This window comes from Oxyura jamaicensis, chromosome 4 (assembly GCF_011077185.1).
Source record: "Oxyura jamaicensis isolate SHBP4307 breed ruddy duck chromosome 4, BPBGC_Ojam_1.0, whole genome shotgun sequence".
In the NCBI taxonomy this organism is placed as follows: domain Eukaryota; kingdom Metazoa; phylum Chordata; class Aves; order Anseriformes; family Anatidae; genus Oxyura; species Oxyura jamaicensis.
In genome coordinates this window covers 14,940,235-14,964,114 of record NC_048896.1, presented here as the reverse complement: position 1 = coordinate 14,964,114, position 23,880 = coordinate 14,940,235, and the positions used below count along the sequence as shown (strand labels likewise).

General features: G+C 53.8%; 2 protein-coding genes across 7 annotated transcripts; both read left to right on the top strand.

The window, feature by feature from the left end:
- The first annotated feature begins 3,344 nt into the window (after positions 1–3,344).
- On the top strand, positions 3,345–10,147 carry LOC118166179. The gene is made up of 11 exons (XM_035324864.1): positions 3,345–3,389; positions 3,527–3,581; positions 4,894–5,238; positions 6,186–6,455; positions 7,055–7,171; positions 7,681–7,782; positions 8,247–8,369; positions 8,564–8,656; positions 8,826–8,918; positions 9,133–9,190; positions 9,963–10,147. The coding sequence occupies exons 2-11, from the start codon at positions 3,527–3,529 to the stop codon at positions 10,021–10,023; spliced, it is 1,317 nt and encodes a 438-aa protein (XP_035180755.1). The 5' UTR covers positions 3,345–3,389; the 3' UTR covers positions 10,024–10,147.
- On the top strand, positions 8,405–23,769 carry LOC118166180 (hepatocyte cell adhesion molecule-like). Of its 6 annotated transcripts, XM_035324865.1 has the most exons (10): positions 13,133–13,664; positions 16,716–16,770; positions 17,492–17,602; positions 18,168–18,506; positions 20,519–20,788; positions 21,179–21,295; positions 22,382–22,483; positions 22,695–22,820; positions 23,046–23,138; positions 23,467–23,763. In XM_035324865.1, the coding sequence occupies exons 3-10, from the start codon at positions 17,587–17,589 to the stop codon at positions 23,562–23,564; spliced, it is 1,161 nt and encodes a 386-aa protein (XP_035180756.1). In that variant the 5' UTR covers positions 13,133–13,664; positions 16,716–16,770; positions 17,492–17,586; the 3' UTR covers positions 23,565–23,763. The 6 variants fall into 6 exon arrangements, with proteins under 6 accessions (XP_035180757.1, XP_035180761.1, XP_035180760.1 ...); XM_035324866.1 differs by lacking the exons at positions 13,133–13,664; positions 16,716–16,770 and adding an exon at positions 8,405–8,416 and having other exon boundaries at positions 17,002–17,602; XM_035324870.1 differs by lacking the exon at positions 20,519–20,788 and having other exon boundaries at positions 13,118–13,664; positions 23,467–23,769.
- The last annotated feature ends 111 nt before the right edge of the window (positions 23,770–23,880 follow it).

Here is a 23,880-nt window from a genome sequence, read left to right as displayed (position 1 = left end):
GCAGACCTCACGGCGAGCCCACGGCTCCTCTCGTGGCCCACGCTGCCTGCAGAGCACAGAGGCAACTGCAGAAACCGATGGGAAAAAGAGAAACCAAAAGAGAAGAGCGGGGCTGGACGGCCACACGTGCTACATGGTGCTTTGCATGCTTCCCTGTCCCTGCCTCCCTCTGCCCCCGGCTCGCCCTGAGCTCCCACCACCAAAGGCCTTTTGTTCTCGCCCACACTGCGCCGCCTGTCTCAGCCTCTAGCCCCCACACTGCGGCATCACCAACTGCCTCTGCCTTTTCATTTCCTTCTCTGAGCGGCTTCCTCGCAGGGCTCTGCCCCCCAGGCCCCTTCTTTGCTTGCTCTTTGAAGCTCTTAAAGGTCAGTGCGGCTTTCTTTGTGGCTGCAGGCAGCTCGGTGCTTGCAGGTCTTGCAGGTGCTTCTCAGGCACTCGCTAGCTACACCTCAGAGCAACTTCCTCTGCTGGATACGCACAGCCTTTGAATTAACAACTTCAGGTAGTGGCCTTGCTGCTCATCCTAGTTTATTTTTCCATGTTTTAGTCACAGAATCACAATATTAGGGTTGGAAGTCCATCCCGTGCGTCTGAAAGCCATCTTCTGGGCCTGATATTGAGTGGGGCGGGGGGGCGGGGGGGCTGTTGACAAGAGGGGTGGAAAATGCCAAGGTACCCAGTGCCTTCTTCACCTCGGTCTTCACCAATACTACAGTTCAGCAATCCAAGGGCCTGGAGAAGGTCTGGAGCAAAGAAAGTGTGCTCTTGGTGGGAGGGGACCAGGTCAGGGTGCACTCAAGCCAACTGGGCATATATAAGCCCATGGGGCCTGAAAGGATGCACCCACAAGCTCTGAGGGAGCTGGCTGATGGCAGTGACAGGCCACTCCTGATCATCTCTGAAAGGCCGCGGAGGCTGGGAGAGGTTTCTGAACCCTGGTGGAAAGCAAATGTCACCCCTACCTTCAGAAAGGGGCAAGGAGAACATGAGGGAAATACAGGATGGACAGATTCACTTCAATTCCTGGGCAGCATTTCCCAGCACATGATGGGCAAGAAGGTGATCGGAAGGAGGTAGCGTGGATTTAGGAATGAGAAATCCTGCCCAACCAATCCAACTGCCTTCTGCAACGAAGTGGCTGATTGATGGACGAAGGGAGAGCAGGGGATGTCGAATACCTCGATGACAGTAAGGCTTTTGACACCATCTCCCACAGAGACGGCGCCACAGCATCCTCACAGAGAAGCTGACAAAGTATGGGTTTGATAAGTGAATTTATCAGTCTGGTGTGGTTGGAAACTGGCTGAACAGCCAGGCCCCAACATTCAAAACCCAACAGGACGTGGTGGCGGGCAACCACCTCTAGGAGACCCTGCATGAGTAAAGGGGTGGAGTAGATGACCTCCAGAGGTGCCTGCAGACCCCCACTATTCTGCCTTTCTTGGACTCTGGTGCTGTTTGCTCAGAGGGAAAAGGTGTCCCAGGGCTTTGCCAGGACTGATCGGGTGGAGGAATCTCTTTGCTGATTTTTTTTCCCCTCTCATTTAATCCTAGATGGAGAATTTAGGAATGCTCCGTGTGAACACCCAGCCGAGCACCTCCTTGGCAAAGGCTGGGGTCTTCTACACACTGACGCGGTGATGCTGAGATCGACCAACAAATGTAATTATCTTTTTCACTCAGACATTTCTGTTTCCTAGCAGAGAACAATGACCATCCCTTCACAACTATTTGGGTTGCAGCAGCACGTGAGTGGGAGAGAGAGGCCTGGGGCTGTGCTTTTTGATAGGCTGTGGCATGAGATTCGCATCTGCTGGTGGTCAGACGCTCTGCTCATCTTTCTCCAACCGCAATAAGCCGCACTGACCCGAAGCAGCGTGTGTGGAAAATCTTCCTCACAGACAATATTTACAGGTTTGTACAGCTGTGTTTGCTGTTTAATCTCTCCTGGCCCCTTGAAAGGTGCAGGGTGCAACATGTGCCAGAAAGTAAGCTTTTAAAAGTACATGTGAAAGGAGTTAACTTGCCTCATTTTTCATGCAGTTCTTCCAAGATTAAGTGGAAAACATGATTCTAAAGTTTCCTTCCAAAAAGTTGTGGAAAGAATGATGTTAGAGTAGCCTGATATAGAAAAATGTCTCTTTGGAGAGGTGGGTCTGGGTGATGGGGGCATGGTGGGACAGGTGGGTGGACTACCTTCATCTACGGCAGGTCATCCTTCCTGCAAACAAATAACACATCTGCCCAGAGAAAGAAAGCTTCATCCTGTCACGTCTTCTCGAAGGCAACTTCAGCTGAATTGTCACCCTGATGGCCGTTGTCGCACGTTGATGCATCCATTGCAGCTGCGAGGATGTTGCTGCTCTAGGGAGGGGACAGAGCTGCTGCTCACATTTTCCTGCTGCTGCTTTGCAGCAGCATCCTTACATTTCTTTCAGTTTGCTTTTAGTTTTGCAGCTCTCCAAGCTCACAGGATGCAGCAGAGCTTCACTATGACAGAAGTGGCCCGTGGTGTGACCGTACATGGAGGAACCAAGGAGATGGGAACAGAGAACCTGCACTTTTCTAGGCACAGGGAGAAAGAGAAGCTTCTTTAAAAATTAAAATACAGGATTGTGAAATGACTGGCTGCAGAGACAGCTGTCTGGCTCAGCATCCATCTCGCTCCAGTTTTGGTGGTCACACTCGGCAGGGCAGGAAAGCTTTCCCTGTTGCTCTGGGGCAGAGCTCCAACCTTCCCGAGCCTCTCATCTCTCCACTCCTCAACCTAGAGCATGAAACTTGGTCCTTAGGTGCTTCTCCAGTGCAAACCCTGTTAAAATGAAATTCCCTTTGTGGAAAGCTTGTGGCACACGGGTGATCCCGTTCTGCATCTGTCTTGGTGGAGGAGAAAGCCCTTGGCAGTGGAACAAGTGTCTCAGAGCCCCTGCCAACACTAGAAGCAGGTTATAGGACAAGAAACAGGCTTAGGGAGCTGAGGCCCTCTCCCAGGGGCAGAATGGAAGATGCTTGAGCTGCAAGAAAGGGATGGGGATGGATCTTTTGCCTCAGGGCATGGAAACAACCTGGGTCATCACCTGGAATTTATATTGCTGCAGGCATGGACATAAGAAACCCATCCTAGGAGAGAAGCCAGATGGGTTCTTCTCCCTGGGTTGTCGTGGCCATCAGGCACTGCATTTCTTGTGCTGGGGCCACTTCTGGGGTGCAGCTCTGCTCTGCCCAGCTGCAGCCTGGCTCCTCGGAACGCAGTGCCACTCCTCCCCGCAGGAACAGCAGCGGCTTCGCAGCACGCTGGGGTGGGAGCGGCTGCTGCCAGCAGAAAACCTCCCAGCAAAGAGGAGAAGAGGCAGCAGGAACGGAGAGGAGCGATCAGCAGGGAAACGGTGAGCCTGGAGCCAGCCCACCCTCGGCACTGCCCTCCTGAGCATCAGGAATCCAGCCCCCTGCAAGCAACAGCCTGACTTGCAATCATCATTACTTTCAAAATACAGAAATATTTTGAGCCTTTTCTGCTTGACAGATGCACCTGTACCATCCCATAGAGCTGCTGGGGACCAGCTGGATGCTCCTGGCAGGTAAATTAGGAGGTGATGCCATCCAGCAGGCTGGGGGCTGGATTCTCACCTGGTGCAAACCAGCAGAGGTTTCAGCAGAGCTTTGCAATTGTGCGTGGGGATCACTGGTCCACATGGATTAGGCTTTTTAAATGGGACAACACCGTGCAAAGAACGTTCTTCTAGAGCAAGGGGATTTTCACTTATAAGCTTGTTTCTTCTCCTTGCACCCATCTTTCACAGTTTGGGGGGCACAAAAATAAAAACCGATGGCTGTTCCTACAGGTTACTAGCCTGAGAAGTGAAGGGCGGTCAGGAGGGCTTGGCTTGTTTGCGTTCTTATGCCTGACGCCTATCCTTGCGCTGCAAAAATCACTGAGAGAGGTTACCGGCCGGTGCCGAAGGGACAGATCTCAGGAGGTTTGCAGGCAGCAGGCGGCAGTGTGATGCACGCCGGCAGCTGCCCGTGGGGCAGGAGCAGAGAAGGGAGGGCGCTGAGCCTGCGCTGCCGGCTGGGGCTCCCGCTGCTGGCCCCGGCTCCGGGCATCTCCCATGGATGCTCAGGGTCAGCCTGGCAGCCCCGGTGAGGACAGGACCTCGGGCAGAAATCCCTCAGGAGCTCTGGTCGTGCTGGGATTGCCACCGGCAATTCATTGGATCTGTGCCCGGGTAGGTAAATACCCTGTATTTCACGGCTATCTTTATTTCTAAGTAAACAAATGCCCATCCTTTCATTTCCTCTGCCTGAGCTGGCTCCTTCCTCTAAACTCTTTGCCCTCACCTTTTTGCTTGTTTGTTTTTAAAGAATCTCTTTCACAGGCTGGGATTTCAGCAGTGATTTCTGCCTGGCTTTCCCTGAAAACTCTTTTTTTTTCCACTCGGGGCTGGGCACTGTGACCGCTTGCAAACCTTGGAGTGTCACTTAGAGCCCAAGCCATGACAAAGCCATAAACTGCCATGCATCTGGGGGAAGGAGCCCCATCCTGCTCAAATGTTCACAGGTAGATGTTTTCAGCTCCAAACAAGACCAGGAACTGGGGCTGAGATGCTTGGAAAGCCCCTTCTAGGCACAGACTGGGAGGGAAGGCCACCCACCCACACACAAAACTCAAGCAGAAAGTGTCTCAGCCCTGCAGTCAGACTTCTTGAATCACCCCTAGCAGCTCAGGCTGGGATGTCTCACTGCCTGGTGACGTGATGGTTGATGGCAATGCTTTGTGAGATGTGATGACCAAGCTGTCCAGGTGCCACCCGTGTGCCCTTGGCACAGCTTCTCCCAAGACTTGCTCAATCTCCCTGCCTTGTCTTCTCTCCGTCTTCTTCTGCCGTCCAGGGCTGCTGGTGCCTTTGCAACAGGCTGCAGAAGCAGAGAGAGCCCTGCCAAGAAGAGTGGTCGTGGTGGGATCCTCCGTGCTGCTTGCTGGGCCAGCTGATGCTGCGCACATCCACTCTGCACAGTGGGAGTACCTCAATGGCACCATCTCCCATGCCATTGTGCAGTACGATGAGGGGTCGCACGACGTGGCCATCCACCCACCCTACGTGGGACGAGCCCTTTTCCATCCATCCAATGGATCTCTCCTCCTGGAGGACCTACAGGAAAGCGACAGTGGCATCTACAAAGTGACCTTCAACCTGGCAGAAAGGGAGAGCCTGAAGATCTTGCTGGATGTTCTCAGTAAGTGGTGGGCATGGGAGGGAGGAGTGGGGTGATGGATACAAGCAGAGGACAGAGCATCAGCCAAGCCAAAGGGTTTGGAGAAGGGATTTGGGCTAAGTCTAGTGGGCTGATCATGAGGACCTTGGACCAGCCATGGATAGAGACATCGCAAGGGGCAGAGCCTCCTGGAGACCTCTGGGCGACCACCAGGTCTGGCAGTGCTGCCCAGAGAGACCTCCTAGAGCATCTGGCTGTGACAAAGTGCTGGGCCCCATCCTAGAAGGTCCCTCCCATCCCTTGTTTTCTACTCTCAGTGGAAGGACGGAGGGACCAGCGGCATTGTGTCCATTGCTAACTCTGCAGCATCTTTAGCAAGGGGTTCTGGTAGAAATAATGGAGCGAAGCCCAGCAGGGTGCTCTTTATGGAGAAGTCACCAAAAACCTCCCCCTCAGACCATACTGGCTGAGCAGATGTTTTCCATTCGCAGGCGCCAGCCGCGGTTGCAGAAATAAGAGCACATTTTAAACAACACACAAGCTCCTCCTCTGCTGCTCTTGCCAATTCCCTTAATTTGCTCTCGAGACCTTGTGATTTCCTTCCTAATAAGGCTGTGGCCATGAGGCTACCGCAGCTCCTCACCATCCATTTCTCCTTTCTCCTACACAGAAATCTGCCTGGGGACTGCCTCTCTTTCCTCTTCTTCTTCATTTTTTTTTCATATATTAAATGCTCTGTAATAACTCAAACGCAACAAAAACAATGACTCAGCTAGGAACAATAAATACCAGAAAGCACAGCAGCTCCCAGCAGCGCAGGACCTTCCAGAGAAGGGCATCTGTGGTTGCATCCTTGCAGACTCAAGGATGCTGTGGTGAAAACTGCTCCAGCTCATAGAGCAGAAGTGCTCTAGGTAGTGCTCTGCGAAGTGCTGAGAGAAGTGCTGGTGTTTCTGTCCTCTTTCCAGAGCCCGTGTCTCGCCCTCAGCTCTGGAGCAGTGGCCTGGTGGCCAAGGCCACCGGTGAGGTGCTCTGTGAGGTGGTGGAGGGCAGGGTGGACACCATCACCTGGAAGAAGGACGGGCAGATGCTTCCCCGGGGCAGAGGTTTCTACGTCTCCAGCAGCCTCAGCATTTTGCACCTGAGGGCGGTGAAGAAGTCGGACTGCGGCTCCTACTCCTGCAACGCCAGCAACGGGATAAGCTGGCAGGAGACCTCCCTGAACGTCACTGTTGCAGGTGGTCACTAAAACGGCGGCTCAAGTGGCACTTCCCATGGGCCCAGAGAGAGATGGGGAGATGCTGCTCCCCAGCTCCCAGCACTTTTCCTACTCTCCACCCCTCCCCAGCATTCCTGAGTGCTTTCAGCCCCTTCTTCTTCCTCCGTGCCCCAAGGCCTGGCCGCCCTCCCGTGAGGCGGTGGCCAACACGTGCCATTGAGCAGAGCTCCCCGTCGCAGGATGATCAGCAGCAATTCCCGGTCTCCTGTCGCACCTCTGCCTGCCCCCAAGTCATGGTTCTTGGTGGGGTGGGCAGAAGGAGGTTGGCCATTCCCTCTTGGAGGAGGCCCCAAGGCCTGGCTGGCCATCCCAGCCCTTGGCCAAGGCGATGGTGGGCAAGATGTGGGCAGAGGGTGGTGGGCAGGGTGCCTGTGGGCAGCACACGTCCCGGCGCGGATGTTTCATGGACCAGAGCCTCTAGCAGAGGACCTGATCCACCAGCTGGCAAGCAAAGCAAACCCATCGCAGTGATGGGGGAGCACCACGGCCCAGCAGAGCCATCCCTGCATGGTCCTGTCAGTGGCCTCCTTCCCAGAGCCGTGAGTTGTTTTGTTCCAGGTCTCTCTCCTCCCCTGAAGGATATGCTGAGGATTGCAGTGGTCGCCGTGGTCTTTGCTGCTGTCTCGGGATGGGGATTAATTTTTCCTGTCTGCCAGTCCGAAAAGCTGCGAATAAGTGAGTCTGCAGTGAGGGGCAGCCGAACCCCCAGTCCCCATGCCCAGCAGGGCAGAGCGAGGAGCGATGCTGCCAGAAGAGCCGGTAACTGGCTCATTCCCCTTCCAGCTGCCTGAACATCTCACCTTCTCCTCGTCTGGCAGGTCTTTAAAGAGAGAAACCTTCCTTGGTGGATATTTTTTTAATGGAGAAAACTGATTTTGTTCTGTTTTCAGGCTAGGTTAAACCCTGGCATTTCCTACACATTTTTGCTCAGAAGATTGTAATGACCGAGTGAATGAAGCATCTCAAAGCATTATTTTCATGAGAAGGGTCCAATAGTGTTTAGCACATGCTGTGCCATGGGCACAGAGCCCCTCCTGGCTCCCATCCCTCCAGAGCAGGTCAACCCCTCCATGCTCCGGACAGGGACCCCCCAGTGCTGCATCCCACCCAGGGGAGGGCTGGGGGCTGGCACGGGGTACCTCGGGGGGACACAGATGTCACCTCACACTGCTCTGCGTGTCTAGGGGGGGAGCTGTGGCGGTGGCTCAGCGCCTACACCTGCGGGCTGGTCTGCATCTCCTCCATCCTGGCTGGCACTGCCGGGCTCCTCTGGATGCGAGAAGAAGGTATGGGGCATTTTGGGGGGCGGGTGTTGCGGGCCCCTCTCCTTTCCCCCGTGCAGGGTGCAGCATGCAAGAGCAGTCCTTGCTGTGCCAGACACATGGGGTGGAGACCTTACGGGAGATGAACATCCCTGTGTGGGTTGGAGAGGACAGCATGCTCCGTTGAAGGGACCTGTCTGGGGTGATACGTGGTTTCCCCGCTTGTGATCTCAGCTTGCTATGGGCAACCCAATGGGTTAGGCACCCACCCACACCACTGGTGTAGTTACTCCCCTTTACAGAAAGCCCTTTCCCAGGCGTAATTGCAGAAGGGCACTTAAAAGGACTAAGGGATGGAGCAGCTGCTTGCAGGGAGAGATTGAAAAGGCTGGAGGGGTGGGAAAGGGAAACAATGGAGCTTTACAAAATCCTGAAGGTGGTAGGCAAGTGGAAGAAGTGATGCTCAGTCCTGAACTGTTTTCTTTCAGGCCCATCCATTGCCATCATATTGCCGGAGATTGTCCTTCTGTACGTGATTGTGGTCACCTTCCTGGTGGCCGCCAACGTGACCTTCCAGCCTACAAAGCTCATCCAGTTCAAAAGCACAACCGGTGAGCTGTTCAAGGATGGTGGGGATGGAGATAAATTAAAAAAACAGGTGTGGGGGGTGTTCTTTTGTACAAAATCTCATCCTTCATGTGCCAGTTCATGCTGGTGGATCCCCAGCAGACTGTGGTCTAAAGCAACCCCCGTCCACCTCTGGTAGCACACGCTGATGTCTCCGTGTCCTCTTTCCCATGGCCAGCACAGCGCACGATGGGCTACGCGGCTCCCGGCGGGGTGCTCTTGGTGGTGCTGACGAGCAGCTTCCACATAAAGAACATCCACCATCGCCACGGTGAGAAGCTTCTCTGCAATAGCCCTTCTACTTTTTTTAATGAAAAATTTACTTTTTGTTTCTTTGTTTGTTTAATAAGTACGCACTTTTTCACAGTGGCAATCTGCCTTTCTCTGCTCTTTTCCTTCTGACTGAGTTTTCTGCTGCTCTTTTGCCTGTCTGACTGCAGAGGATGGCTGCACGGCGTTTGTGGACGTGACAGCCCTCGCTGTGAGCACGGCGGCAGTGTCAGCCCTCCCGCTCCTCGCCATCTTCCTCTGCTGTAAGTGCCCCCTCCTCCTCTTCCCTCGCCACGCATGCGATCCAGCAGCAGTGTGAACTACACACAGCTTGGCTTTCTCTGCTTTAGAGAAGAGCTCACAGCCTCTCTGGTGACCGTTTCCCCTCCCCGTCTGAGCCCCGGAGGCCATCCCCCAAAATGCTGTGCCTCGCAGGCGCTTTGCCCAGTGCCCGCGAGCGGACTTGTCTTTTCGCAGATCACACCACACAGGGGTGGCAGAACGAACATGACCCCGGCTGTGCCGACAAGGAAAGGTAGAGCCTTCTTTCCCTTTTTCTGCATAAATTCACACCATCTTGGTGTGAAAAGAGTGAGATATGGAAAATATCCCGTGTCTTAAGTCGTAGACCCCAAGAAAGGTGCAGCCCAGCTCTGCCCTCACAGCCCCTGATTTTACGCAGGATTTGGAGTGGGATGCTCCAATGGGGTCCATGCTTGAGCACCTGCTCAAATCTCTCCACAAACGTGTCACTCGTGGCCTCAGCTTGAAGATTTAAGCCTTAATTCCTGCTGGTTTCCTCCACGCCCTTTGGATTTTGGTGGTGCTGTGGGTGCATGGGGTCTTAGCCCTGGGGTGAAGCCCCCAGTTCCCCTCCTGCTCATCACAGCCTCAGTCAGCATCTCTGTGCCCCAGCCAAAACCATCCAGGGCTGGAGGAACAAGTGTTAGACCTATGTGTAGGGTCTTGTTGGGTTTTGGGGCCATGCAAGGGTGGGTGAGAAGAGAGGCCACCACAGCTCACACCTCTGCCTGGTGTGGGGCAGGTCTGGACTGGTGGACCAGATCTTTGGCTCCATTGATGTTCAGCACATGGGATTACAGCATGGTTTGGGTTGGAAGGGACGCTTAGAGACCATCCAGTCCATGCCCCGGCCATGGGCACGGACATCTCTCACTAGATCAGGTTGCTCAAAGCCCCGTCCAACCCAACTTTGAACACCTCCAGTGATGGGGCACCCACAGCTTCTCTGGGCAGCCTGCTCCAGTGTCTCACCACCCTGACTGTGACAAATTTCTTCCCTGCAGGTCCTTCAGGTCCTTTGAAATGTCCCCGCCCATCAGCAAGGATCCTGTTCCCACCTGCTAGACATTGAGGGTGTTTCACACTTGGCTGACTCAACCCAATTTCTCCCCAACTTTGAGTCTCAGTAGGGCTGAGCCTCCAATGTACTGATGATAAACAGCAATTAAACGAATCATTTCTGCCTTTTTTTTTTTTTTTAATTCAGTGCAGCACTGGAGGGTCCAAATGCACATTTTCTCTTATAGTTTCCTCTTTAAAACCAGGACATGGGGTAGACGAGTGCCTTTAAGAACAGTTGCAAGTGTTTCTCTCTCAGTAGTGCATTGCATCAGTGAGGGTGCAGCTGTCTGTGCAGTTAACCAAATGTACCCACCCCTTCCTTCTGCCGCAAGGCCACACTCAGCTGCTCGCTCCCCACGTGCAGGTGATTTCAACGTGCTTTGGAAGGGGAGGTCAGGCTGCTTTCCCCCAGATCCACAGCTCTGTGCCCTCCCTGCCCACCCCCTGATGCCCTTTGCAGATGGGACAGCATCTCCAAGGACCACTGTCCCCACCACAGCAGCACCCACGCCTGCAGCGACCTTGACGTGCTTCTGAAGCTATTTGCTTAAATGCAAATCCCTCTGCAGAATTCCCCCCGTCACTGGGTGTTGACAGTAGCTACTCTGTTCTCTGATGAGTTTTTCTGCCCAGGAGCAAAAATCTGAGGTGTTTTGGGAAGGGGAGCATCGTGGAGGCCAGGGTTTGGGTTTTGCCTATCTCCTGCCCGTGCTGCAGGGCTGGGGAAGGGGAGAGCTCACTCCATGCAGTCCACAGGAATCTGGATCCTCGCCAATGCCTTGTTGTTGGTTTTTTTCCTGCTCTTCCCCTCTGGTTATTGTATCAGCTTCAGCAGGAACCGTATTTCCTTCCTCCAAACCTGGGACGAGAATGCAGCTGAACGTAAGCAATTAAATAAGATGGAGACATGAGAAAAACGCACGCTAAATGCAGGCTAAAATACACACTAAAAAAAAAAAAAACACACTAAAATCAAAAGTGGAGGTTAGATTCTGAGCATCGGAGGGTTCCCCCCTCGGCTAAGCAGTGATGCTGGGCTGGTTTTAGCTGCTAGGACACAGAAACTGCAATGTGAGCTGCTCTCAGATTGAGTCTTCAGATCTCAACGCGTTTAAGGAGCATTAAACGGAGAGGCCACAGAGGTCGTTGTGGCCTCAGCCAGTAGCACAAAGCGAGGTAACTCGTGGACCTAGCAAAGCCTGAAAGGGCTTTTAGGCAAGACGTCCCTATCCCATCAGGGATCCAATGTGATATTCAGCTTTTTGCTGGTACTTGAGAGCGGCCTCTGCGCTACCAGACTGCAGCTGTTCCAGGGGTAAGGGTGAATAATTCACCCATTTCTACGGCTTTTTAAAGTTTGCCTTTCAGTGCCCCCCTCCCCCAAGTGTTCCTGCAAAGGTGGCTGCGCCCTTGCAGTTCTGCACGTGGGGAAACCGCAGGGCTGGCCAAGGGGAGGCAAACACAAACCAGACTGGTGATGAGGCCTCGCTGCCCTTTGTAAGGGTGATTTTCTCCACGTGAAAACCAAGGTAACAAGATCTGGCGGCTCATGGATGGTAGTACCTTCTCCAGGGGGCACGGGCCATGCCCGCTTATCTCCCAGCCTTCTGTCACACTTCCTGGTTGCCCTGGTGCCAGTGGATACCTGAATTATTGATTCGCTTTGTGTTTGCTTAGCTTTTGTTAGCAGTCTTTCTCTGCAATACCATTTAGGTAATTGTTGGACAATACCGGCCCCAGTATCGTCCCCTGGGATGCACCGGTAGGGACCAGCCTCCAGCTGGACGTTGTGCTGCTGCTCCTAACCCAGCTGCTCAGCCGGTTTTCAGCCCACCCCACCGCCCGCTTACCAGCCCCTGCTTTGTCAGCTTGTCTGCGAGGATGCTAGGAGAGATGGTGTCGTAAGTGCAGCTTGCCCAGCGCCGTGAGGACAGGCAGAGTGTGCTTAGTGAGGTCCCTTGGAACGGCTTGGGCTGGAGATATTTCCCAGAGCCAGAATTCTCTCGTGGGGCAGGAAGCCAAAGGTCCGGGTCCCCACGGGTTGGGCACATGGGTCAGAGCGAGCATCTCGGTGCGTGGCAGAGAAGCTGCTGCTTCCCATTGCCTAGCAAGAGGGGGAGCGTGGGGGGAGCTGGGGCTGAGCCGATACCCGTACGTGGCAGCTGGCAGGACCTCCTGCCACCACGGGGCTGGCTTTGGATAACACTGATGTATTGGCTTTATGTGCCAAGGTTTTGGTAGCGGGGGGGCTGCCTACTGAGTGATAGTGCCTCGGAGAGAGCAGACTTCAGAAAATAATATTAATAATAATAAAAAAAAAAAAAGTGTGAAGTTGCTGTGAAGAAACAACTGCTGTCAACAGCTGCTGAAAACAGCAGCTGGGAAGAGGAAGGAGGAACATAGAAAGAACCCTGCAGACCCCAAGGGGAGTGCAGAAGGAGGAAGGAGGTGCCCCAGGCACGCAGCAGCGGCTCCCCTGCGGCCCGTGGAGAGGCCCCTGCTGGAGCAGGCTGTCCCCCTGCAGCCCATGGGTCCCACATGGAGCAGATCTCCACGCTGCAGCCCACGCAGGAGCAGGGGATCTGGGGGAGCTGCATCCCGTGGGAAGCCCACACAGGGTCAGTTCAGGCAGAACGCATCTTGTTGGAGGAACTCCGTGCTGGAGCAGGAGGAGGAAGTGACTTTGTCGGCAGACAAATCGTTTATTCACTATTTTTTTTTCACCCTGCACTTCCGAGGACAGGGAGGAAGAGAGCAGCGTTTCCAAGCTGGTGCTAGGACAGCTGTGCTGGGGCTCTGCAGAACGGATTAATTGGTAAATTGCTGGGAGGCTGGAGCAAGGCTGCAGGGAAGGCACAGCCCTCCAGACGTGCGCTGCTGCTGCTTTAGGAGAAGAACAACAGGGCGAGGTGGGTACAGGGTAAGGAATGCACAAAGGGGGCGGGCTGGTGGGGTTAGGGGCAGGAAAATAGGGACAGAGCGATGGGGATGGAGACAGAGCAACAGTTACGGGGATGAGGACAGGGACAAAGCGATGAGGACTGGGATAAAGCCACGGGGATGGAGCCATGGGGACGGAGCCATGGGGGTAGAGGGACCCCCCAGCTTACCCCTAGGGCTGCAGCTGCTCTCCCCCACAGGGTACCGGGATCTGCTCCCCCAGCTCAGCTTCCCCCCCTATCCAGCCCCATAAATATCAAGTAAACACTTACCGGCAGCAAGCACCGTGTGCAGCTCAGAGCTCATAAACATCCTGTCTGTCCCCACTCAGCCTGTTCCTGTGTCTTTCCACGGCTCCAGCATCTTGCAAGGCTTTACGCTTAACTCGGAGGTTAACAGAAACGTTAATCCTCCTGACCACCACTGCTGGGTTCCCCCCTGCCTCCAGCACCGTGGGTGGGGCTGTGAGAAGCCTCCTCACCCCAGATATGTTCACCATTGCGCTTACGGCTGAAATGTTGCCTTGAACTTTCTCGACGCATTCATCATTCTTTTTTGCTCTCGCTTTTGTTTTGAGCACAACCTGCAGGATTAAAAACAATTTGCTTGCCAGTCTGCGTTATCTGCGAAGAGCCCTGCTCCTCTACAGTCGTCCTGCTATTTTTAGAAGCCAAAGCAAGATTTTTCCTTCTGTTTAGTTACCGGTGAGTAGCATTTTTTCTGCTTTTCACCAGTTCTGGTAGTCCTTTTTCTCTGTGAGACAGGGATAGCTGAGCTACACCTCTCTCACAACAAGGATTCATATTTGCTAACCGGACATTTAATCTGAAGCTGTGGGATGATTTGCATCTTTTTTCATGTCAGGAGAGTCCAACGGATCATTCCAGGTAATTCATTTTGCAGTGAGGTCTTTATATATGAGCTGTCAACAAGATGAAATATTTGCCTGCTGTGTATCTGCCCCATCCTGATAAGCACACCCGAAAGCACCAGCTCGTACCATGTGCTGTGGGAAAATACCTGTCTGGGGGAGCTGAATAGGCACATTCCTGCTATTTCTTCCCATTATGGGGCCTTTCTCTTCCCTGTATGAAGCCCTTGGCAAGGGCTGATAATGACTGACCAATTCTGCTCCACACCCATCCCCTGTGCTTGCCCTGCACAGCTGCTGCAAAGCGATAGCACAAGGGCAGTGAGGGGCCCACAAGCAATGCTGGATGAAACTGGCTGCAGACAATCCTGCTTCTGTCAGCCCACACAGGAAATATGTATTTTTGGTTTTGTTTTTGATGTCTGAAGCTGCGTGCGAGCCACTCAAGCTGCGGGAAAGCGATTCCTTTTCCTAAGGGCTGTGCTGGCTCCCCAGCCAGCAAAGAAAGACCCCGGGCTGGTGTTGCTCCTCTGGCACAAAGAGCATTCCTATTTGTTGGGGTGGCTGCTGGCAGTGTAGCCCTGGCCCCCTAAGGAGCTCTTTTCAACAGCTGACATGCAGCTCATCCCTGCAAAAGGCTGGGTAAGCGCTGCTGATGCATCTCCCGGGGCTGATGGGCTGGAAGCACATGCCTTACAAAGAACTCTTTGCGAAACACCAGCAGGCTAGTGTGCTTCTGCTTCATTTTTTCTCCGTGAGTGTTTTGTAGAAATGAAAGATAACAAGGGGCAGAAGAGATGTTAGTCATAGTCTTAAGTCCATCTGTCTTGATGAGCCTGTCCTCCCTTGTCTGTGTTGTAGCTAAACTTCTTGAAACAGCTGCCCTCATCAAAAGTCTCTGTGTTTGCAACTACCTCTCATGCCCCAAATATGTATGGGAGGTGAGTTTGTCCCACTGAGATACAACGGCCTGTGTGATTGCCGTTACACAAAACCACCTGCCTGCCTTAGGTAGTCATTTCCCTCCAAGGGCTCTTCTCCATTTCCCCAGGTTTCTGAGGAATGAGATTTTTATCTGCTGGAGGAGGGATTCATGTTTTAAAAGAGCAGCAGCAAAGTGCACAAGAGCTGCATTGCACACCCTTCTTCCAAATTTTCCTTACTCTCCATCACCTGGGGATCCTCAGTGCGTCTCCATGGGCACAGGGAGAGCTGGGGGGACTCCAGCCCCCACCAGGCAAATAGGGCATTTCCACATTGGTTGGGATGTGCCTGGAAAAAGGAAATTCTCCATCTATAAATGGTGCCGGCTTCCTACACAGCCATTGTTCTTACATCCGTAAAATAGCAGCATACGCCATAAAATAAATTATCTTTCTCATTTTCGTGTCAAAAACCACAACTGTTTATTTTCCAAACTTTGGAGGATACCAGAGAAGTGGCTGATCTTGGCACCAGCATGGGGAATAAGCAGGAGGAGTTAGAAATCCGTGTTTGGTCGGGAGATTATGACCTGGTGGCCATTACAGAGACATGGTGGGACAGCTCACAAGGCCGGGCTGTGGCCATGGATGGGTATGTCCTGCTCAGGAAAGGCAGGCGAGCAAGGCGCGGTGGTGGAGTTGCTCCTTATGTGAGAGAGCAACTACATTGTATTGATTTCTGCCCGGCGCGGGTGAGGAAGAGAGTTGAGTCTGTGGGTGAGAATTAAGGGGCAGGCTGGTGTGGGGGATACTGTTGTGTGTGTCTGTTACAGGCCACCAGATCGGGATGAGGAAGCGGATGAGGTCTTCTACTGATAGCAGCCTCACGATCGCAGGCCCTGGTTATTGTGGGGGGATTTCAACTACCCTGACACTTGCTGGAAGGCCTACACAGCCAGCCGTCCTCAGTCCAGGAGGTTCCTCCAGTGCATCGACAATAACTTCTTGATGGTGGACGTGCCAACTAGGAGAGGAGCACTGCTGGGTCTTGTCCTCACTGACAAGGAAGGGCTGGTGGAAGCAGTGAAGGTTGAGGGCAGCCTTGGTTGCAGCGACCCTGAGATGTTGGAGTTCAGGACCTCATGTGGCATGAATAGAATATCGAGCAGAATCGCAACCCTGGACTTCAGTAGAGCCAGCTTTGGCCTTTTCAAGCAATTGCTAGGGGAAATCCCATGGGACAGGGTACTTGGAGGAAAAGGAGCCCAAATAGTTGGTTAGCGTTCAAGGGCTGCTTCTTCCAAGCTCAAGATCAGAGCATCCCAACAGGTAGGAAGTCAGGACAGAGAGCCAGGAGACCTGCATGGTTAAACGGGGAACTGCTGGGCAAACTCAAGTGGAAGAGGAGAGTCTGCAGATCATGGAAGGAAGGGCTGGCCAAGGAATATAAGGCTGTTGTCAGAGGGTGTAGGGAGGCAACTAGGAAAGCTCAGGCCTCCCTAGAATTAAACCTTGCGAGAGGGGTCAAGGACAACAGAAAGGGCTTCTTCAAATATATTGCAGATAAAACTAACACTAGAGGCAATGTAGGCCCACTGCTGAATGAGGTGGGTGCCCTGGTGACAGAAGATGAAGAGAAGGCAGAGACACAAAACTGGGAGGAGTGGCTGACATGCAGGAAGGCTGTGCTGCCATCCAGTGAGACCTGGCAGGGAGAAATTTAATGAAGTATAATGAGGGGAAGTCCTGCATCTCTGAAGCCTCATTTCTTGAAATCCTTTTAGCAGGGCAGAAGCCAGGCCATCAGCTCCATCACAGGGGTGAACACAATGTGCCTGGCCTGTTTCCTCTTCCCTGGGTTTTGGCTGCTCTTGGGGCGAGGATGCTGGGCTGGGCATCTGCTTGGAGTGATCATGAAACAGCTCCATGGTTGAAATGGCTTTTGTCTTCTTTTCCTTCAGATGCTGCTCTGATGTTTGCAGGGGTCCATGGAAGCCAGCTGGATGCTGCCCGGAGGTGATGCCTCTCTGGAGTGGGCCCATCCTCCAGCACAGGTTCTTGTCTCTGCATGAGAAGCTCCTTTCCCACCAGCCTCAGGCTGTTGCTAAAACAGACCATGTCACTACAACAGACCATCTTGACCTCTTCTGGTCTCAGCTGAGACTAATTACAGGACAGTGAAATCCCTTTGCCAAAAATATCAGCACCTCCTCCGTCATCTTTGATCCAGGGCTTTGCAAAACCCAGCAGTAAACACAGTCCCTGTCATCCAAAAGCCAACGATTGCATCTGAGCTCTGCAAGCCAGCTCCGAGCAGCGTTGCACCCCGTTGCAAAATGAGTTAGGCACAGACAGTTTGTTCTTGTGATCTGTTGCACAAAGGGGATGAGGAAAGGGGATGTGACTGGGGTTTTCCAAGTCACCACGATGGCGGATATGGCGGATGCAGAGCCTGCAGCCCCACAAGTGCTCAAGAGCTAAATCTTCCTGAGGAAGTGAGGGAGTGAGCTCAACCAGTGGACAGGACGTATTTCTGTACAGGCAGGGCATGGACGTCATGGGCTGCATGGACGTCACGGCTCTGCAAACGGGTGTTGAGGGGACGAGGCAGAGCTGTAGCACTGCAAAGCTGCGGTGAAGGAAGGGCTGCAGAAAGCACCAGCACTGCTGCCTCTGTTGCCTTCGGCTGGCAGCGCGTGGGAAGTGCTGATGGTTCTTTTCACGGTGTCGTTCACAGGCTGGTCCATCACTGCTAGAGCGACCCTCCTGAGAGCGCATCGCTGCAGGAGCTCAACCCTCGTGCCGGTTTGAAAGCACCTGCGGGTCTTTGCCATGCCCTTCGCAGGCTGTGAGTGTGAGAGGGGACCTGTCCTTGGGCTGGGTACCACCGCGCAGCCCTCTCCTGCTCCAGCAGACCTGGGAGAGGTGGAGAGCGGGCACCTGCAGCATTTCCATGCTCTCTTGCACGTCTGTGCTGCGGAAGGGCTGGTCGAGGCGTGAGCATCCTGGCAGGTGCCTCCCAGTGCTGCAGCATCGCCGTGTCTGGGTACCACCAGGTTTGGGTGCTGAGGGAACTGGGTGAGGTCCAGGGGTGAAGCCACGCTGAACGTGGTCCCACTGAGCAGCTCCTGGCATGCAGAAGCCCCTAAGGAGCCCAATTCCTGTTGTTTTCATTCCAAAGGGCAGGGAAATGTTTGAACCAGCTAAGAAGCATTTTTGTAACGTGCCCATAAAAAGTGTTACGATTTTTATCTTAAAAAGAAAAAAGGGAGGATGGAAATCAGGCATGTGCACAATGGGTCTCCAGAAGGCAGCTGGGGCCTTTCCAAGAAGAGCATAAGAGCAGATTAATTTGTCCTTTGGCTTTTGCTTTGAGCTAACCCACCCTGCTCTGGCTTCTCTCCTGTTTCCAGACCTGCTGCTGCTTCTGCAGGGGTCCTGTGTTGCAGCAGAAATGGCAGAAATACTTGCAGAGGAAGGATCCTCTGTCATGATGCACGCACCGGCCATCAAGAACATGAACTTGACCGAGTGGGAATACATAAGAGATGGCACCCCTGAATTCATCCTGCAGTACTATGCGGACTCACAGTTACTGACCATTTACCCAGCTTACCAAGGCAGAGTGTTTTTCTACCAGAACAACGGCTCCCTTCTCCTAGAGAAGCTGCGAGAGACGGACAGCGGCACCTATAAAGCAACGGTTAACCTGATGCAGGACAAAGCAAGAATGACCTCTCTTAGAGTGATCAGTAAGTCAAAATTGGTTGAAAGGATGTTTTTCTCTGACCATCGGTAGGATTTGCCATCAGTAGGGTGCACAGGTATGCCTCCCCCTAAGTGGACTAGAGGAGGACTTTCTGGTTTCATTACTGCCCTGAACAACATGGACTGGAGACCCCAGAAGAATTGCTGGGAAATGTTATAGTGTATTCTGAGACTGAATCTGGCTGTAGGGTTGAGATCTGGGTCGGGAATCCAGGCTGCTCAGTGCCTCCATCCTGGAGTGATGGAGCTGGGGGGCACCTTCTGCCGTAACATGTGTCTGCTTGCTTCACATAAATCGCCCTCCAGGGAGGGGATTTCTCACCCAGGCTTTGCAGCCTCTCCCTTCACACCAGCATTGCCTTCCTCTGCCTCTGCACTTCCCTGAAGGACAAACAGAAACGAGAGCTCACCCTGGTTTGCATTGCCCTTTCCTAGAGCTCAGCAGCACTGCGGGAGCACCCTGCATGTAGGGAATCCAGGGAAGGAAGACTTAAGGAGCATGTGGTTGCTACGAGGTGGAGGTCCAGATGTAGCTAAGAGCAACCCCAAATGGTGCAGGCAGCCAGGTGCTAGCTGAGGGATGGACTCTGACATCCTTTTGCCATGGCATGGCTCTTCAACATTGCTCCTCTGGGCTTTGATCCATCTGGGATTTGACCAGTTTAAATGCAGGCAACGGTGTAGTCCTACTTTAGATCTGATGAACCATAGAATCACAGCATGGTTCGGGGTTGGAAGGGACCTTACAGCCCACCCGGTCCCAGCCCCCTGCCATGGGCAGGGACCCCTCCCACCAGCCCAGGTTGCCCCCAGCCCCATCCAACCTGGCCTTGGGCACCTCCAGGGGTGGGGGACCCACAGCTTGTCTTGGCAGCCTGTGCCAGTGCCTCGCCACCTTCATAATATTTTTTTTTCCTTATATCTAATCTAAACCTACCCTTTTTTAGTTTAAAGCCCTTACCGGTTGTCCTATCACTCCACTGCCTGATAAAAAGTCCCTCCCCAGCTTTCCTGTAGCCCTCTTTAGGTACTGGAAGGTTGTTCAAAGACCCCCCGGAGCCTTCTCTTCTCCAGGCTGAAATCCCCCAACTCCCTCAGCCTGTCTCCGTAGCAGAGGTGCTCCAGCCCCCTGATCATCTCTGTGGCCTCCTCTGGACTCATTCTAATACTTCCATGTCCTTCTGGTGCTGGGGACCCAGAGCTGAGCACAGAGATCCAGGTGGGGTCTCACAAGAGCAGAGCAGAGGGGGACAATCCCCTCCCTCACCCTGCTAGCAATGCTGCTGGTGGTGCAGCCCAGCCTACGGTTGGCTTTCTGGGCTGCAAGCGCACGCTGTTGGCTCACGTTGAGCTTCTCATCCACCAGCACCCTCAGGTCCTTCTCCTCAGGCCTGCTCTCAATCCATTCTCTGCCCAGCCTGTATTTAGACTTGGGATTGCCCCGGCCCAGCTGCAGGACCTTGCACTTGGCCTTGTTGAACGTGATGAGGTTGCACAGGCCCAGCTCTCAGCCCTGCCCAGGTCCCTCTGGATGGCCATGACCCCCTTCCCTCCAGCGTGTCGACTGCACCTTGCTGCTCTTTGGCTGAACATCAGGGCTCCTTTGACCTCCCCCTCTCTTGGAAGTGTCCATAAAGTCCTCGTCATCACTTCCCAGCATAATCCCAATGTGCAGCTCTTTCGGGTCAGTGTCCATGGCCCCAGGGTGCATTCGTGAGCTCCAGGGGCTGGTGCTGCCCACCCCAGGGGAGGTACCATGGCTTAACGGCAGCGGCTGGGACATTGGCTTTGAGCTTGGTGGATGTTGCCTTGCTCCTGCACTGTCTTCTCCCCTTCCAGACTCAAGCGAGGCACTGAGCTGAGGTGCGAATGAGAAGAGGAGGTGCTGCTCACCCCTCGTGGGGCTTGCTGTTCTTGCATCTCATCCAGGGTGGGCTTTAAGGTGGGAGGAGAGGCAATCCCAGGCAGTGCTGCCATGTCACTCTCTGCTTTCCAGTGCCCTTGCCGCAGCCCAAGCTCCTGAGCAGCTCAAACCTGGCCGGTTCACTCATCAACCTGACCTGCGTGCTGCCACAAGGAACGGTGGCTGATGTCTCCTGGAAGAAGGATGGACATCCCCTTCCTCCCGAAAAGTGCTGTCACCTCACTTGGAAGACCACCATGCTGCAGATAAGGAAGGCAGAGAAGTCGGACTGCGGCTCCTACTCCTGCATAATCAACAACTCCGTTGGCTGGAAGGAGGCAGCCCTCAACCTGACTGTGACAGGTTAGCATTGCCCTGCGGGGTGGGTCCGGTGGTTTGCCACTTTGTCACACCAGCCCTGAGCCCACAGGTACCTGGATGAGACCCCCAGCAGCTCTGCTGTGGTCCTGTAGCTGGCAGATGTACTATTCATTGGCTGTCACCTCACTTGGACCTGCAACCTTTGTGCGTTTAGGTGCCAGCTCAAGCCCGCTCTGTCTTCTCCATCTCTAGCAGGTCTGGGCACCAGCGCTTTGTCTCTGAGACCCTCGCGGGTTTCAGGTGTCTCTCGTGGGATCTGCCATGCAAGGAAAACCAGTAATCCTTTAGGGTTTCCTAAACCCTTTAGGGTTTCAAGCTTGTTGCAGTCTCCTGGGACAGGCGCTCCATGTTGTGGGGTTGTCCTCCATGCAGGTCTTACACCTCCTGCCCGTGATGCACAGATGATGACCGCTGCTGCACTGGTGCTCGCTGCCATCTCTGCCGTCCTCTTCATTATCTGGCTCTGTCAGCTGGGGAAGCACAGACTCGGTGAGTGCCCACACCTGAGCTCCTCTCTCCATGCCGTGGAGAGGGCAGAGTGTGAAGCAAGCCCCTTCTTTCCTAACTCACCGCGGTAGTTGGAGGAACCTTGCTCGATGTTCGAGGAGTTCATGCATTTCTTCTTATGCTTCTGTGGCTTGAACCGAAAATAATTATTCCTAGCAGCAGTAATCCCAAATGGCTTTGGGAAGAAATTGGGCCACCCAAAGGTATCATGGTATGAGGCATAGGAGTTGGTCCTCTCTGTCCTCGGGCGTCCCTGGGGAGAAATAAAAAGGGCAGGACACAAAGAGCTTCCTGCGTGGAGGTGCTGAGAGCTGACCAAAGGCCACGTGGCATTGGGTTTGGCGACCAAACACACTGGTGTTTGGGTCAGGATGGTGCAACCTGCTGTGCACCCATACTCAAGCTTACGGGTTAATGTGGGTGCTTCTGTAGCAACATGATGGTTAGCAGAAAAGAGACCATAAGGCCTAGACAACAGCAAGTCCTCCCACACAGTCTTGTTAGCCTTCTAATGTGCTCTTCTACCCACCAAGAACAATCCCCAGAGCAACAGAAACCATCTAGAGAACAGAGGTGAAACCCAACAGCAGGTAGGAGGGTTCTCCCACATGGATTTGTCCCCCACTACAAACACTGGAGACATGCAACATTGGGTCTTGCCTTTGGGGTAATCTCTCCTGAGGAGCTCTACATGCCTGATGCTTGTGGCAAGAGCTTGTGCCATCTGGGCTCTTCCCCGCAAAATGCAGTCTCCAGAACAAATCCAGTGCTTGTTGGGTGGGCAGAATTGTATTAAGGTGTCAAAGTAGATGAAACTGGTGTCTTGGTCAGCTCAGAGCAACTCCAAATCTGGCGGGCGTCTCATGGTTCCTCCTCAAGTCAAACAAAGCCCTTTGGAAGCCCACCAAAAGCCTTTGAAGTCCACCAGGTTTTGCCTCTGAGGTTTCTAAATCTTGGGAATTTGATTACAAGGGAAACCTGTGCTTGGTGTTCACCTTCCCAGGCTGCACCCTGGATCTCTTGGTGAGGTACTGAGCCCTAATTCAAATGTATTTGCCTTTTGCCCAGGTAAAGAAGCATGGGAATGGTTAATGATGTCCATCCAAGGGCTGCTGTGCACCTCTTCTCTCCTCCTGTTTGCTGCCTCTGTCATCTGGATGCAGGAAGATGGTAGGATTCATTTAAACTGGGTTGTTCTTCATTTCTCCCGTGTCTTATCTTTGAAGACACCAAAGACCTCCAGGCCCCTCCAGCAGCATCCCTGTCTGATGCAGTGCTGTTTGGTTTAGAGAAATCAATGTCAGGGCCCACTGCTCTGTAGTGCCTGCCTCAGCCAGAAGTTTTTCCATCTCAACTTCTTGATTAATTCTGCTCCCCACAGGTCATTCTGCTGCCTTCATCCTGCTCGGGCTTTTCCTCTTGGCTGTGATCATGGCCACGGTGCTGACAGCAGTGGCGATGGCGCCGTGCAGACCAGCAGTGCTCACACGCTTCAGGTCCAAAGGCGGTGAGTTCCTCTCGGTGGCCTAAACCTCTGGTGCAAAAGGCCTGATGAGAGCCTGGGAGCAAACTCCACAGGTTGTCAGTCCAGGAAGGACCAGGCTCTGCCGTGGTGTGAGTCGGTGCACATGGCCCGTGCCTTGCTCACCACTGAGGTCCCCCTCCGCCACGTGCCAGCCTGCCCTCCTCACCCATTTCTCTCCCATCCACCAGAACTTCTCCCTTCTCCCAGGGCACCGTGTCATCCTGTGCCTTACAGCCACGACGCTGGTAGTCAACCTGCTGTTCACCAGCCTCCTGCTCCGCAGCTTCCATCAGCTCCACGGTAATGGGTGGCCGGGTCGGCACCGCGTGTGCCCTTGCTCGCCTTCCTTCTGGGGAGGGGTGGGGTGTTTGGAGTGGGACTGGCCTCACCCAGGGCAGAGAAAGTCCTTAGGGGGCTTTGCAGGCTGGTCCTGCAGGAGGGGTGGATGTAGTTGATGCAGTCATGGCAAGCCTCGTGCTTAGCCAGGAGGTCACAGCAGAGCAAGGTTTGCCCCCGGAGCTCCACAGCGTGAAGCACCAGGATGCTCTGAGTGAGCTTCATGTTCTGTAGATGTTCAAGGGGAGGCAGGAGAGCAACCACTGACAAGTTCTCACTGTCTCCTTGGCAGAGCGGGGCTGCTCAGAGGCTGTTGATCTGACCATCAGCTTCATCATTCCTGCTGTGGCCGTCCTCCTACTGCTGCTCCTCTTCCTGTGGTGTAAGTAGCCCTGCAGCTTCCTTCCAGCCACACCAAGTAGCAGCTCCGTCACTGAGACCCCGCTCTCAGCTCCCAGCCCCTGGCATCAGGTCTGGAGAGAAAAGGCAAAGTGCCTCTGCTTCACCCAGGGATGCTCAAGGAAGGGTTTGTGGAAAGCGAGTTTCTCCTCCTGGATGTGGAGGATGCTCTTCTGCTCTCCTCCTCACTCAGGAGACGTGGGCTGGTGCCCAGCTGGCACAGCAAGCTCACATCCCTGGAATTCAGGAGAGCAGAATCTGGGCTCTGGGCCCCCAGCACAAATTGGACATGAAGTATTAGAATGAG

What these genes read in the sequence shown, in the direction of transcription:
- LOC118166179 (XM_035324864.1), top strand. Translation starts at nt 3,527, where the DNA reads ATGCACCTGTACCATCCCATAGAGCTGCTGGGGACCAGCTGGATGCTC. An exon ending in GATCTTGCTGGATGTTCTCA is followed by an intron (nt 5,239 to 6,185) that starts GTAAGTGGTGGG and finishes TCCTCTTTCCAG; the next exon opens with AGCCCGTGTCTCGCCCTCAG. An exon ending in CCTGAACGTCACTGTTGCAG is followed by an intron (nt 6,456 to 7,054) that starts GTGGTCACTAAA and finishes GTTTTGTTCCAG; the next exon opens with GTCTCTCTCCTCCCCTGAAG.
- LOC118166180 (XM_035324866.1), top strand. An exon ending in CCTCAACCTGACTGTGACAG is followed by an intron (nt 20,789 to 21,178) that starts GTTAGCATTGCC and finishes TCCTCCATGCAG; the next exon opens with GTCTTACACCTCCTGCCCGT. An exon ending in ACGCTTCAGGTCCAAAGGCG is followed by an intron (nt 22,821 to 23,045) that starts GTGAGTTCCTCT and finishes CCCTTCTCCCAG; the next exon opens with GGCACCGTGTCATCCTGTGC.